This window comes from Cupressus sempervirens, chromosome 4, assembly GCF_028749045.1.
Source record: "Cupressus sempervirens isolate cs-2001-9-10 chromosome 4, ASM2874904v1, whole genome shotgun sequence".
In the NCBI taxonomy this organism is placed as follows: Eukaryota; Viridiplantae; Streptophyta; class Pinopsida; order Cupressales; family Cupressaceae; genus Cupressus; species Cupressus sempervirens.
In genome coordinates, this window is record NC_143121.1 from 688,962,922 (window position 1) to 688,976,853 (window position 13,932).

The 13,932-nt window shown below is 35.0% G+C and overlaps 1 protein-coding gene across 3 annotated transcripts in view; it reads right to left on the minus strand.

Moving 5' to 3' along the window:
• The window catches only part of LOC149563149 (putative plastid-lipid-associated protein 13, chloroplastic), a 238,218-nt gene that overhangs the window by 156,940 nt on the left and 67,346 nt on the right, over positions 1-13,932 (minus strand). For all 3 annotated transcript variants that reach the window (XR_016364024.1, XM_089826545.1, XM_089826546.1), the window contains exon 2: positions 1,342-1,463. Coding sequence is in view for 2 of the 3 variants with exons in the window: in XM_089826545.1 (XP_089682671.1) it covers positions 1,342-1,463 (122 nt within the window). In the remaining variant the exon portion in view is untranslated. The remainder of the gene's footprint in view (positions 1-1,341; positions 1,464-13,932) is intronic.

A 13,932-nucleotide genomic window follows, 5' to 3' on the forward strand; every position in this document is an offset into this window, starting at 1 on the left:
AGTGGCGCCGAGTCCACTTCTGCCTATCAGCATCGTTAGGAAACCAATTTTGTAAAAAGTTGGCAAGTATTTCCTGCATTCCAAAGAGGTTATATTGTTGCATACCTCAGATCCTGTCTTCAAAGTTCAAACAATTGTTTTCTTTTTAAATATCAGAAGTTGCAGAAATTTGTTGAAGGACAGTGAATTTTGAGATCACTAATTTTGACTTTGGACTGTTATCTATTGTTCATCTTATGCATGCAATATTGACAATTTCTTATTCATTAGTTCATAGGAAATCTGATTTCAAGAAAATAAATCTTGTGAAAAAAAAAGGGATCAGTAAGGGTTATTATAGTTTCTATGTTGAGGTGTATGTCAAGTATTTGATAATATGCCAGTTCAAAGAATTCAGAAATTTTAAGAAAAATCAGACTTGGGATTATTGTTATATATACGTGATCCATGAGTAGGTAGCTGAATAATTTGATTTGTTCATGGAATTTTCAAAGTGTCTTTCATGGTTGGTAGAGTGGCTTTTGTTGGTATTTCAATCAAGTTTCTATAAGACAAGTTTTGATTGTTCAAAACTTGAATGCATGATTTGATAACTCGCATATGTACTCAGATCTATATTCTAAGGTATTATATGTATCACTTGAAGTAGTGGTACAATGAAAAACTTATGTCCTCATTGCTTAGACAGTTTAGGGAAGTGAAGGTTTGAACAAGTATTTATCGTGCTTCTTGTAAGTTATATGATTCAGTTTTTCACCACCTTCAGCCTTTCCCTGCTACCAAAATTCTGCCCCTATCCAAAAAGATAAAAGCAGTAAATTTAAATAAAAATCCATTCTACATTCTTTCAAGGCATGCATGTGTTTCTCTGTTAATCAAGTTTATGATTGCGCTCTCTTGACTATAGCACTTATATAAGGTATCACCAATTCACTTTGTAAATTAGCTTCCATACAATCATATATACAGTGTGAATACAACTGGTCAATGTGCGTAAACTCTAACCCAATGTCTCTTAAATATAAAATGTGGAGCTTCAATTTTTTCCCTCAATTGTCTAGCATTGATAAACCTCATTATGTATGTCAGAGTTTGCAACAATTAGCACTATCTATATCCATTACACAACACAAAGGTATCATTAGACCTGAAAAAGAAAAAACAAAGAAAATAGCATGCCACAGAACATTAAAATATGACCCAAACCTACTTCAACCACCAATTTATTCACTGATCATGAGAACAACAATCACGCTGATATGAATTATAAAAGTTTTAAAAGGGCATGACTCCTGTTAACTTCTATGACAACCTGCCCAGCATATAAAATGGATCACTCACGTAGTTGGTCTAGGTGTAGGGTTGAGGCGTTCAAGAGCAACAACTCTTTCATTTATGTCAATACGCTCTATGTCAGTAGCTTTCCCAGAAGGCATTACATCTAAGCCCCCAGCATCTTTAATCTGCACAGGTTAAAAGGAAAGGTTATATCACCTAAATCATATATAGAAATTGTGGTTTAAAATGGAAGAGGTAGACTACATAAAACTAAAAGATAATGAACATGAGTATTGAGGTTAAGTGGTATGGGATAAATAACTATTAGTTTAAAAATATGTAGAGCAAGTAAAACAACATTATCTATCAACAAATACATTCTTACAATGATTATCCAAAAAGAAGAGAAATCATCACAGTAATATTTATATATTTATTAATTAGTCAAACTAAACTATTATTCAAAGCCTCTAAAATAATTTGTGATGAACCTAAGAATAGGATTGAAGAGAACGACTGAAGTGGCTAAGGAAAGCCAGGAAGAACAAGGTTACAGAGGCTCATAACTATAAACTTAGTAACATGGTGTCAAATATTAATAATATATCATCAACAAATGCTAACTCTTTAAATTTGGGAGAAAAATGCATCGCCCAATGATAATATTCTCAGCAGGGTATTCTTTATGAGGTAAATAGATAATCATTTATACAATATGTAAGAATATTTCATTACGCCTGAAATAACCCCAATAGGTTATAACTTCTCCCAACACCAAAAATCTTTATACTTCAGAGGTTTGACATTTCGTCAAACACTTTGCAAGCAAACTCAAAGGGTTATCCAAATTGATTTTTTTGGAAATTTGTTAAACACTCAGCAAGCATTCATAAATGTGGGAAGATATGTTGTTTGAAACCATTTACCAAGTAACGAATGAAACTAATGCAGTAAATACCAACAGAATTTAGAAAAAATTGATTATTATCAGCATATAGAGATGCAAATTGAAATAGCAATTTTTCTTTCAATACCCCTATAGCAAGCAGTATAATTGTTCCTTCAATTTTCAATGTACCAAACCATTTATTTGAGAAAAGAATATTGAAACCTGGATAACCATGAAACGGCTAACTTAGCTGGAGTTGTTAGTAGATAACAGGTTCGAGCAACGCCCAGTTTCTACTACAAAAAATTCAGTCGCATTTCATAATGCGTGTGGTCGTCGTTGGGAATGCCCAGAGTAGGCGGCCAACACTCTGCAGTTTGCAGACCGATTATCAGGAATTAACTCGAAACTAGGGAGTCCCTGTCCTCGCAATGATGCCCTTGGAAATTCGTCGATAAAGGCCCGGACTGTGGTCGGAATGAGCGCTAGTGTGGTTGCCGTCCTCAATAATATAATCGCTTGAGTCTTTTCCTCAAATCGCGTGGCAAATTATTCCTGCCTAGCCGAAACTCGCCTTAAAATCCACCGCAGATCTCCGACCCTGTGATATTTACTGGGTTTCCAGCAACAATAAAAGCATCATGAAGAAGGACGCCTAGCTCGGAAGACACAAATTTGCTTATCTGAGAATAAATGGTTGCTTATAGTTTCTTCCAAATTAAACTCTCGAATCCTGTGATCTGAATCGAATTTTTGTCTCTCCTTGGCTTCCTTTCGAATTCTTTTAATCCTGCAATAATTTGATGGATGACAATCGATTCTCCTCAAACAGTCAATAATGCAAGAGTTTCCCACTTGGCCCTAGGCCACAGATTTCTACCATGTCGAAGTGACTGCAATATCACTTCCAGACTGCAATAATTCGGATGATATTCCACATCCTCAAAATTGCTTACCCATGGAAGTTTTTGTTTCCAAGGATAATTTGAGAATTTGCAGACCAAATGACTACAAATTGCTCTGACTGAAATAGAAGTCGAATCCACAAAACCGCTTGTTCTAATGGGTGCCTCTTATCCCCTTTTTATTCACTTCTTGAGAAGTCGCTGGAAACTTCCAGAACAACGTATTATAATAACTAATTATAATGTATTTAATTATTAATTAACTTTATAAAATTAAATAAATAACTTTATAAAGTTGAGTACAATCTCAATTCGGCATTAAACAAGTAGGCCCCACTTACTGGATAATAGCAAGAATGTAATCATCTGACAACTGAACGACTCTCTTTCCAATCTCATTTGCCTACGAGAGCCAATGATAGGCAAATCCCCGGTAGAAGTTAGTTTGCTAGAAAGGGGACATGACAACGCCACAATGTAAATAACAGAGAGAAGCAGAAATTTCACACAATGTGATCAAAACAAGCATAGTGGATAATATCTGAGCCGTAGATGAAGGCTAATTACCAAAATACTATAAAGAAGAAAAAAAGAAAGTGAGACATCATCAAGACGCCAAGCTCCAGAGTCCAAATACAAAAATCATAACAAGAGAACATCACAAAGTGACAGCAAAAATAAAGATTATGTCAACACCATAAACCCTTAGACACAATTAAACTACAAGAATCCCATTCCTAATTAGGCTGACTGCACATAAAATGGGGACGATCTAGAAGACCAGTCAAGGTTATGTGTGCCACAAGTTGACCACTCTATAATTTGAATGACAATAATCATATAATGGGAGGGAATGAATAGGAGCATAACATGTCCTTCCCCTCAAAATAGTATTTCCCTCAATGTTTAGCAACTTCAAATGATTCTGCAAAAATTCATTATCTTATCATGTAGCTTTTTGAGTTGGCTAGTTCTTCCATTTGACAAGGTACTATATAATTACTATTTATTTAATACATCCACCCTCCTCTCAATCACCACTTCAACTTCAAAAATGTATACCAAACCGCCATACATTTTATTAAGAAAATGAATATAAAATGCATATGCAAAGCCTTCACACTTTCTGACCACCCAAGTCCCATTGGGTAAAAACAGTGTTTCTACCACGCCACTAACTACGATGTATGCAGACAAAATGAAATGGCAACAAGCCATGTAATCTCCCTTTATCCAGACTTTAGAACATAATTAAATTATTTAAATATGTTGTCAAAAATAAGTAATCTTCATGACGACTAATTTTAATTATTTAATAAGGTCATAAAGTGATTAATTCCTAAGATCAAAGTGCCCTATTTTATGTCAATGGGAAATTATAAGGCAGCCACTTTATGATTTCCCAAGTTAAAGTTTAAAATTAAAAAGCAAGGAAAATATGAAAGTTTACAATTGGAAGGAGAATTTGAAGAGTTTTTCAGAAGGTTGTAAAGGAGTAGTGAGGCACTCATTTGAGTTAAGTTGACTTTATTCCTTTCATTGCTTGAAAACTTTGTGCTGAAGTAAGAATTTTCTCCATCTCAGCCTTTCAATGGTGCAGGAGCACTCAGGCAAACTGGTGATCAGAATCGCCCATAAAAAGAAAATATTTTGTTTCGATTTGCTTGTTTTGATTTTTGGTTTCATTTTCAATTTTAGTGTGTTGATATATCTTCTCAAAATAAATAATGAGGCCAACAAAGCCATTAGTTTCTCAATGAATTTGATGAAAAGATTTAAGCAACATTTGAACTAAGTTTCATATTTTATTAAATTCTTCCAAACATGGAGTGGAAGTGATTTAACTGTGCAGCCTTCCAGCCAATATAGGGGCATTTTCTTCCAAACAGTTACTGGAATAAAGATATTATTTTATTATAAACCATTTAGCAATTCATAGGAAGTCAACGTAGGCAACGTCTAAAGAAAAGCAGTCCAAAATGGAAGCAGGGGAGACAGCACTATGAAGTTGAAAAGGCACTGGTGAGGCAGAAGAATGAGCACAAATTTAAAAGCCACAGGTATGTGAAACAATGAAAGGAATAGGAAAGAGAAAAACAATGCAGACTAAGGGACATTGACCCATTAAGCAGAAAGGAAAGGTTGCACATTTCCAGAATTAGTTGTTTTTTCTTTGGGGAAAGGTGGAAAGGGGGAGGGCAATTTAGGAAAGAATAAAAGAATAAGGCCGCACTGGTGTATTTAAGGAGAGCATCCTTTGTAAATGACATATAGTAGATGAGAATTATAGTGAAGCAAGGATTGATGTTTCTACTGATTTTGTATTATTTTACCTGGCAAGAAGATTTTTGTGAACTTTCAACTTGTTAAGTTGTGATTGAGCAGATTGTGTTTATGTTTGAGTTAACTTTGATTGTGGAAATTCTTAGTCTGTTAAGTCTCAAAAAATTATCTTGCATCAATTGGTATCAAAGCCAATTGCCCCTGAGCATATAGAATCTACACCAGGACCTACGGGTGAAAAGCAAGAAGTGGTTGTAAAGAAGCTCATGTGAGTTGTTTCAGGAGACAGGGAATTCCTGAGCAGTAAAAGCTTGAAGATGCTATAAGAGGAAAGCCCATTATAGCAAAGCTGTTGGAATGATTTTGAGAACTAATAAGAAATGATATTAGGGATGATATACAAGAACAGGTGAGACTATATACTGGAAGTCCAAGAAATCCTGTAAGTGAAGAAGAAAGTGAAGCGGAAGAAAATGAAAGTGAAGGTGGGAAAGAAATCTTTCAAGAATTACAAGGAGCAACAAAATGGATGCGTCAAGTTTTTCTGGGATATTAAAACCAGATGAGCTAATTGATTGGATAGGGGAGTTAAAATATTTTGAAGTGGAGGATATCAGAGACCCGCAAAGGGCAAAGATAACCTAAGAAAAGTTGAAAGGGCAAGCTGCATTATGGTTAAAAGAATTGCAAAGGGAGCAGACAATGAGTGGAGACCCCCGAATAACAAGATGGAACCAAATAGTGATCAAGTTGAAGAGAACATTCAATCCTGGAGACTATGAAATGGAACTATACAAGAAGTTGCAAAATCTAAAGAAAGATACGAGTGTAAAAGAATACACAGAGTTGTTCTACAAGCTTGCCATTCGATCAAGAAGGAAGGAGATTGATAGGGAGAAGGTAGCTAAGTATGTGAATGGACTGCAGTTCAATATTGAAGATGAAGTGAGTATGTTTCATATTAACACCATAGAAGAAGCATATCAATATGCGTTGAAGGCTGAGAAGAAGTTAGTGAGATGACAATTAAACAACTTCAAAAGTTATAAAGGTTTGCAGCTGCGTGTTAAAGTTGTAGCTTCAATCAGATTAATTTGATCTGAGATACATTGTTGTTATTAGTAAATCACCATTTCCTATATATATATATATATATATATATAATACAAATTATTATTTTTAATATATTAATTAAGTGATGATTAAACCTTAGAGACATGTCTCCTCTCATATTTATATGAGTTTCAAATCTGCATTTGGAACATATCAATTACGATGGCAATGTTAGTACATTTGCAGAAAACGATCCATGTTACTCAACATGGTATCAGAGCAGGACTGCAAATGTATGTATCAAAAGCCGATGACAGTAATACACATACTGATGCATATCAAAATCAGCCAAAAAGCATCTGCGATGAGTATGATGGAGAAGGAAATCAGGCAGAGGGAAGTTTTCAATGATATTCAAAATTGCACAGAAAATAATAACTCTATACAGTGATGAAACACAATAAATGCAACATCCAGCTAGCGGAGAATAAAATACAAGGAAATTACCATTATTACAAGAACATATTTTCAATGATGGCAACCCAGATCACTTAGAATGTTAATATCTAGAGGATAGTCAGTGCATGAACATGAATTATCAAATTAATATACGAAGATTGCCACCGCATATAGATCCATCAGAATGTTAAGAGATCAGTTGGAAGGAGAATACCATTCAGTAAATGATTGATTAATTATTCGAACTGAGTATTAAAATCAACAAGTCATGCCAAACCATTGCCAATGCACCTTGAGAGTAAAATAATGTACGATAAATAGTGCATTGCAATGTTTTAAGGAGCAGGAAATACTTTGGAAGAAACATATATTGTTCAGGCTTTTAATATTTTAAATGGAATCCCAGGACTCACTAGAATGCATAAGGCGATAGAGATAAATAAACTTTGCCTACGTTTGTATGGGGAAAGGAATAAATTTAATATCGTACGAAGTCCACAATCTTACAAGTGTCATGGATTGGAACTCGAAGGTTGTGATTTTCTGCTGAGAGCTTAAATCGTATAAAGTTTTTAAATATTTTATCAGACTATATTAATTTGGGAAATCTGGGAATAACCATCATAGTGTTTGGATAGGACAGTACATCTGAAGTAGTGGAAATTATATCAGTCTCTTAGCAGCCAAAATTTGTTTACTTTATTAGTCTCTGTTCACAAGTTATGTGTGCACAGGAGTTGACTTCAAAAGGTATTCTGAATCTTTGAGTTAAAGAATATGCTCAGATGATTTTGTCCTTCAGTGAATAAGCACGTTCTCTGTGTGCTAGTCCGATGGGTGTTTAAGAAGACATATTATATAATACATCTGCTATGCAACAATCTCCAGCGGTGGAGTGTAAATCTCCAGCGGTTGATTTGTTCAATCTCTCTACAGGCAGCCCAATAAAATCTTAGTATATACAAATGAATCTGACGTGTTGAATAAAAAAATAATAATTTTCAGAACATTTGATATTTAGAGACTTTGTAATCTAGAAAACAATTATAGTTTCATATATTTATAAGAAGAGACATCACAAGTAATATAAGAACATATAGATCCTTCTTACAATTTCTCATTCTTCTCTACGAATTTCCACACTTGTCCAAGGCTTGTTCTAGAAGGCTTCTTCATACAAATTACTATTGGTACATGCACCATAAATTGAAGTCGTCAACTAATGGGAAGATCCATTCTCCTATGAGTGGCCACAAACAAGCAATTCTGTGGAGTCATCCATATTAAATAAGGAAAGCAGAACTTCTCTGAATATTCCATTATCTTGAGCACCTTGCTAATCATTTCCAGACTGTAAATATACTTTGGTGGGAATCTGATCAAAATCCATTTCTAGCAAGGAAGAAATGCCTTGTTCTCAAAGGACAATTAAAGCTATTTTCAAGATTGATTTTATTGTAGTTGTTTAGAGCAAGGGCCAAATCTAAAATTTCAGCTTGTACAAGAAAGGTGGCTGAAGGAGCTACACCAGGAGCTCACCTATTTTTGAGAAAGCCTCAAACCTGTACATTAGCATTTCGACAAAATTGAAAGTTGTGAATGAAGAGAGTAAGCCTTGCCAGACCATTCATCAGGTGGACATTGATTTGAAATCCAATTATCTGATTATATATACTCGTCCATATACCTAATTAGCAGGCCAATAATCCATGCAACATTCACACAATAATAGAAGGCATTTGAATATGCTATACAATAAGGCAATGAACTGATTTTTTTAAAAGAAAATGCATTGTATAAAGGTGCAAGATAAAGGGAGCACCTCACCCCATAATAAGTGTTGTCAATAGTAATCTCTCATTTTAACTATTCATATAATACATGAATTTAGCATAATAGATGAACACTAAAAATGTTCGAGGAAGTTATATAAGTCTGCCGAGAATAGGATGTCGACAGCTGCACAATTGAAAACTGCGAAGGAGAGATAAGGTAAAAAGTAGCACATGAATAAGGAGGATGACGTGGAGCACCAGCGAGAGTAATAAGGGATACACATCAGATATAAATGGGCAGGGAAAATAAGGAAACAAATAATAAGAAATAAGATAGTTAAATAGGGCAGCACTTTATTGGCTGGACTAGTCCTTACAAAGAAAGCATATATTCCACAGAGAGATTTCATTTGGTGCAACCCATAGTTCAATGAAATGAGAAATAAATGTAAGTACAGGTGAATAAATAAGTACCCCGTGGTATAAAGTGGGCCACATGGGAATAACCCTACCCAAATGCAAGGAATCAACCCATAAGCAATGGGTTTTAAGACTAAGGAAGAAACCAAGGAAGTAACGAAGGAGGAGGAAATTCAAATACACATGGAATGACTTAAAGAAGACCCCGAAAATGATTAAGATAATTATCAAAAAAAAAAGGTGGAAGATTAAAATATAAATAAGGGGCTATTAGTATTAAACATATGAGCCATAGAAAATTTAACAAGGTGACATTAGCCGCTCTCCATGTAAGCGGATAAGGAGGACCGCCAAACAAGAGGAGGAGAATGGGATTTTAAAAATTGAGAACGTATGTGCCGCATAGGCAAGGGACCCACCATAAACCAAACAATTGAAGAGCTAATGGTTATGGGCCCAAACCATCCCTTGATAGATCAAATTAATAATGATGAAGCATGTGGGAATTCTACATTGAGGGGGGTGAATGATTACCTTAACCAATGTTTCATTCCCCATTGGAGGCATTTTTTTTTAATTTGGTGCATATGAATCTTCATTGGAGAAATTAGTATCAAGGATGTTGATGCACAGATAAGTATTTTTGAGTATTACATTTATCTAATCAGTGTATTCTTTCTAAACGTGCTAAAGGGCAAGCTAGTTTTAGGCCAAAGCACTCGACAGTGGATCACTGTGTCACTTTGAGACACATTATTGAAAAAGAGTGGGAGAAAAAGGAAGAAGTTTTTTGTTGCTTTGTTGACTTTAAAAAGGCTTTTGACACCGTCTTGAGAGACAAGCTTTGGTTCAGGATGGAAGAATTCGAGATTCATATGCATCTCAAAGCTGCTGTTCATAGGATGTACGAAGAGGTGAAAGTCAAAATCAGAACTTAAGATGGCATTTCAGAATGTTTTAGGAGCGATATCGGGGTCAAACAGGGCTGTCCTTTATCTCCTACTTTGTTTGGTTTATATATTGACAAACTGGAAGACTGGTTAAACATGCAGAAGGGTGAAGGCATTCAGCTAGGTGAATTTGTTATAAAGCTGCTCTTATATGCGGACGATCTCATTTTAATTGCCAAATCTGCTGGTGGTTTGCAAGATCATCTATCTTCTCTTGAGTGCTTTTGTGGAATGGTGGGGATGCAGGTCAATATCAGCAAGACTAAGGTTATGATTTTTTCTAATAATAAAAAACAGCATCAACATGAATTTTATTACAATGGAAGTGTTCTTGAAGAAGTTGCGGAGTATAAATACCTTGGCATCGATTTCAACAAAAAACTAAGCTGGTCTAGCTACAGGTATAAAAGGATATTAGGTGGGTGGAAGGTGTAATAACCCCAATAGGTTATAACTTCTTCAAACACCAAAAAACTTTATACTTCAGTGGTTTGACATTTCGTCAAACACTTTGCAAGCAAGCTCTGATACCACTGTAATACCCCTCCTCAAATCTGCTCTCAAAAAATGCTGATGAAGGCTCAAAGAATTTCATCAAACAATTCACATGCAAGGGATGTATGACTAATATAGTATTTCAGCTGGCTTTAAATGACTCTTTTTACAATTTTGCATCAATGAGAATCTTGTGCTAGAAGACTATAATGGACTACACAATGACCTAACATGAGTGTGCTACTAATTTTGACAATATTCAGTGCATATATATGATCTAAGCATGAGAAATGAACACCTACAGCCAACTGGCATTTTTACAAACAGTTGGTATGCAAACTAACTCGCTAATAAATAATGATATTAAATTGCTTAAATGACACCAGCAACTATTATCTTCGTAGTTGCAATGAAAAAATACAATGCTCATGAAATATGGCCAAGACTTTGGCATTTGCATGGATTACAAAATGATAATGCTGGTATAATGCACACTTACAACTGAAACTTATAACACCCTAAAAAAAACAATACTAATAAAAGAACCTCGTTGTAGATGGCTGTAATAATTTTCTTCAATGCTGCCCCTTCTGTTTTGCTTTTCCGATTTGCTTTTTCGAACTGCTTTTTCAGCCTGCTTTTTTGGTTCCGCTTTTTCGGACTGCTTTTTCGGCCCGCTTTTTCGGTTCCGCTTTTTTGGGCTGCTTTTTCGTATCTGCTTTTTTCAGACTGCTACCCTATTGAATCTCAAGACCATATCTTTCAATGGCGTCAAGATTTTCAGCTTGAAGGGATTTCGTCTTTCAAACTATTAAGACATGATCTCCAAAAAAATTCCCAATTTCTTTGATTTTCCCAAGCATGAATAAATGAGAGTTATCCTCTTTCTTTTAATCCCTTCCTCACTTGCTCCATGCTTCCGTCTTGCCAATGTGGGATAATACATGAGTTTTAATATTACTTCTTTTTTTTCCTTTTACAAAGTCCATGTATGTACTCAAAAGGGGAACTCTTGATTTTTTTTATAAAGCGACTTTCTAAAATATTTTATAATTCAATTCACTTTATTAAATTAATTAAATATAAAGTTACCTTTTAATATTTATTTATTTGATAACTTTATAAATAATTAACTTAATACCACTTATTTATTTAATTAAAATAATTAATTAGTCATCCTCATAAAATATTCATTATTTTGGACAACCTAATTAATTAAATTAATTAAATCAAATTGCCTCCAAAATGGGGACATGACAGAAGGCTTTTTATGTTCTTCAGAATAGGTGTCGTGAAGCGGAGTTGTGGGATTGGAAAACTATTCAAACCTTGTTCAGTCTTCTTGTGCTGCCAGTTGTTCTTTACGGGTGTGAATTATGGGTCAGCAACACTACTATAGCACAATGGAAACAAATCGAAGGAATCCAAAAGCGCTTGATCACAAGCAAGTTTAAAATCAAAAGCACTGTTCCATACGATATCATGCTAAGTGAAATGGGGGCTGCTCCTATTGAGGCACTTGCTATGGTTCGCCTTCTAAGCTATTTAAAAAGAATCAAAAAAATGGAAGAGGATAGATGGCCTAAAGTTGTCTTTAGTGACACACTATGTAAGCGAAAAAGGACATGGATGCAACAAAACATCAAATGAATGAGTAAATGGAATATTCAATTCAATATGTTACGCACAAATAATAAAGAAATAAAGGTTTTTGTTATGGAAAAATTCTACAAGAGAAATTGGGGAAGTGAGATCGAGAGGAAGAAACTATATTATATATATGAGTTCAACCCCACTTGTGATCAACTCCAAAAAGCATACATAGGAGCCAACATTTCTTGGAGGGCTAAAATTCTTATTGCTCAGCTGAGAACCAACTCTCACCAACTTCGGTGTGAGACTGGGCGTTGGAAAAGGCCAAAGGAGGCTTGGGAAGAGAGAATTTGCAGATTCTGCAATTCTGGGAAAGTGGAAATTGAACAGCACTTTATTTTAGAATGTGAGGCCTACAAGAGTAGCAGAGATAAATTTGCGGATACTATATGTGACAGTTCATGGCATAACTTATTCAACGAAGAGTACATTGAGCAATTGGGTGGACTCATCATCATCCTGCACAAGAAGCGAACAATGCTACTTAAGTCTGCTTGAGTTGTTTGGCTGTCCCATAGGCTATTTTTAGCCTCGTGGACATTAAAATTTTATCTATCTATCTATCTATCTTCTATTTGTAGTTCTATACATGCTACAAGAGTTATTTGCCATGATCTTTTCCTTTATGTCTAAGGATGTTTTTTGTAGGAAAAGAAGATTGGTACCTTACACATGCTACCAAATATTGTGCAGACTCAATCTTATGACAATAGCTCCAAAGAAGTTGTGATCTAGAATTCATTAGTCATCTAATGATCAGGCTAGATAAAGTGAGACTCTTGAAGCAAATATCCACGGTGACTCGGATTATAAGTATCCTTCTATATTAAGAGGGAGTTTGACTGCATGATTTTGATGGGTCTACCTCTATGTACATAATGAGGAAGTAATGACTTACCACCAGAAAGTCAAGAAGATTGGTATCATATTCAGAGGGAGTTCAATGGGCATCCTTAGGCGAAGAGAGCTCTAAGGGAGTAACTAGAGGACTTGACTTCCCAGGATTGTTGTTCAGAGTGAGAAATTTGAAGTGTGATCTCTTCTCTCTAAAGGAAAAGTTTAAGGTGAAATTCCTTGTAATACATTCTTCTCTGTGAGAGAGAATTGAGGTGAAAGCCCTTGTAACACCCTCTGAATTGGTTCATGGTGGCTACTATTTTGCATATAATATGTAATGAAAGGTGACGATCTTTCATTGACATATATAAACAGAAGGTAACCATTGTAAGGTGACGATCTTATAAATGGTAGACCCATTATCATGATAGACTTCATTAAGTTGTTGTCCCAAAGTGTTGGAAGTCATGATAATGAACGTATCATGATTAGACTTCATTAAATTGTTGTCACAGAGTGCTGCATATCATGATACTTGTCGTAATAGAGTTCATGACATATTGATTTTTAGTTATCTAATCGACTTCATTAAGTTGTTGTCCCAGAGTGTCAGAAATCAGATAACTCATATCCTACTAGGATATAACAAATTCTTTTGGTAGGAATCAAGGATTTGGTGCCAGTGCACATCCCAAACATCATATCATTGACATTTGTTGTTGAATTATACTTTGGATTATATTGAAAAATAACATCTAAGTTGATGGATATATGTTGATATGCCATTCCAAAAACATCATATTGAGATGATATCTCTCCATATGCTTGAGAGCATAATGTGTTCTATAAATCCTCCCTAGCAAAGACGGAGTGTTGAAGTTGTAGCTTCAGTCGGATTAATTCGATCTGAGATACATTGTTGTTATTGGTAAATC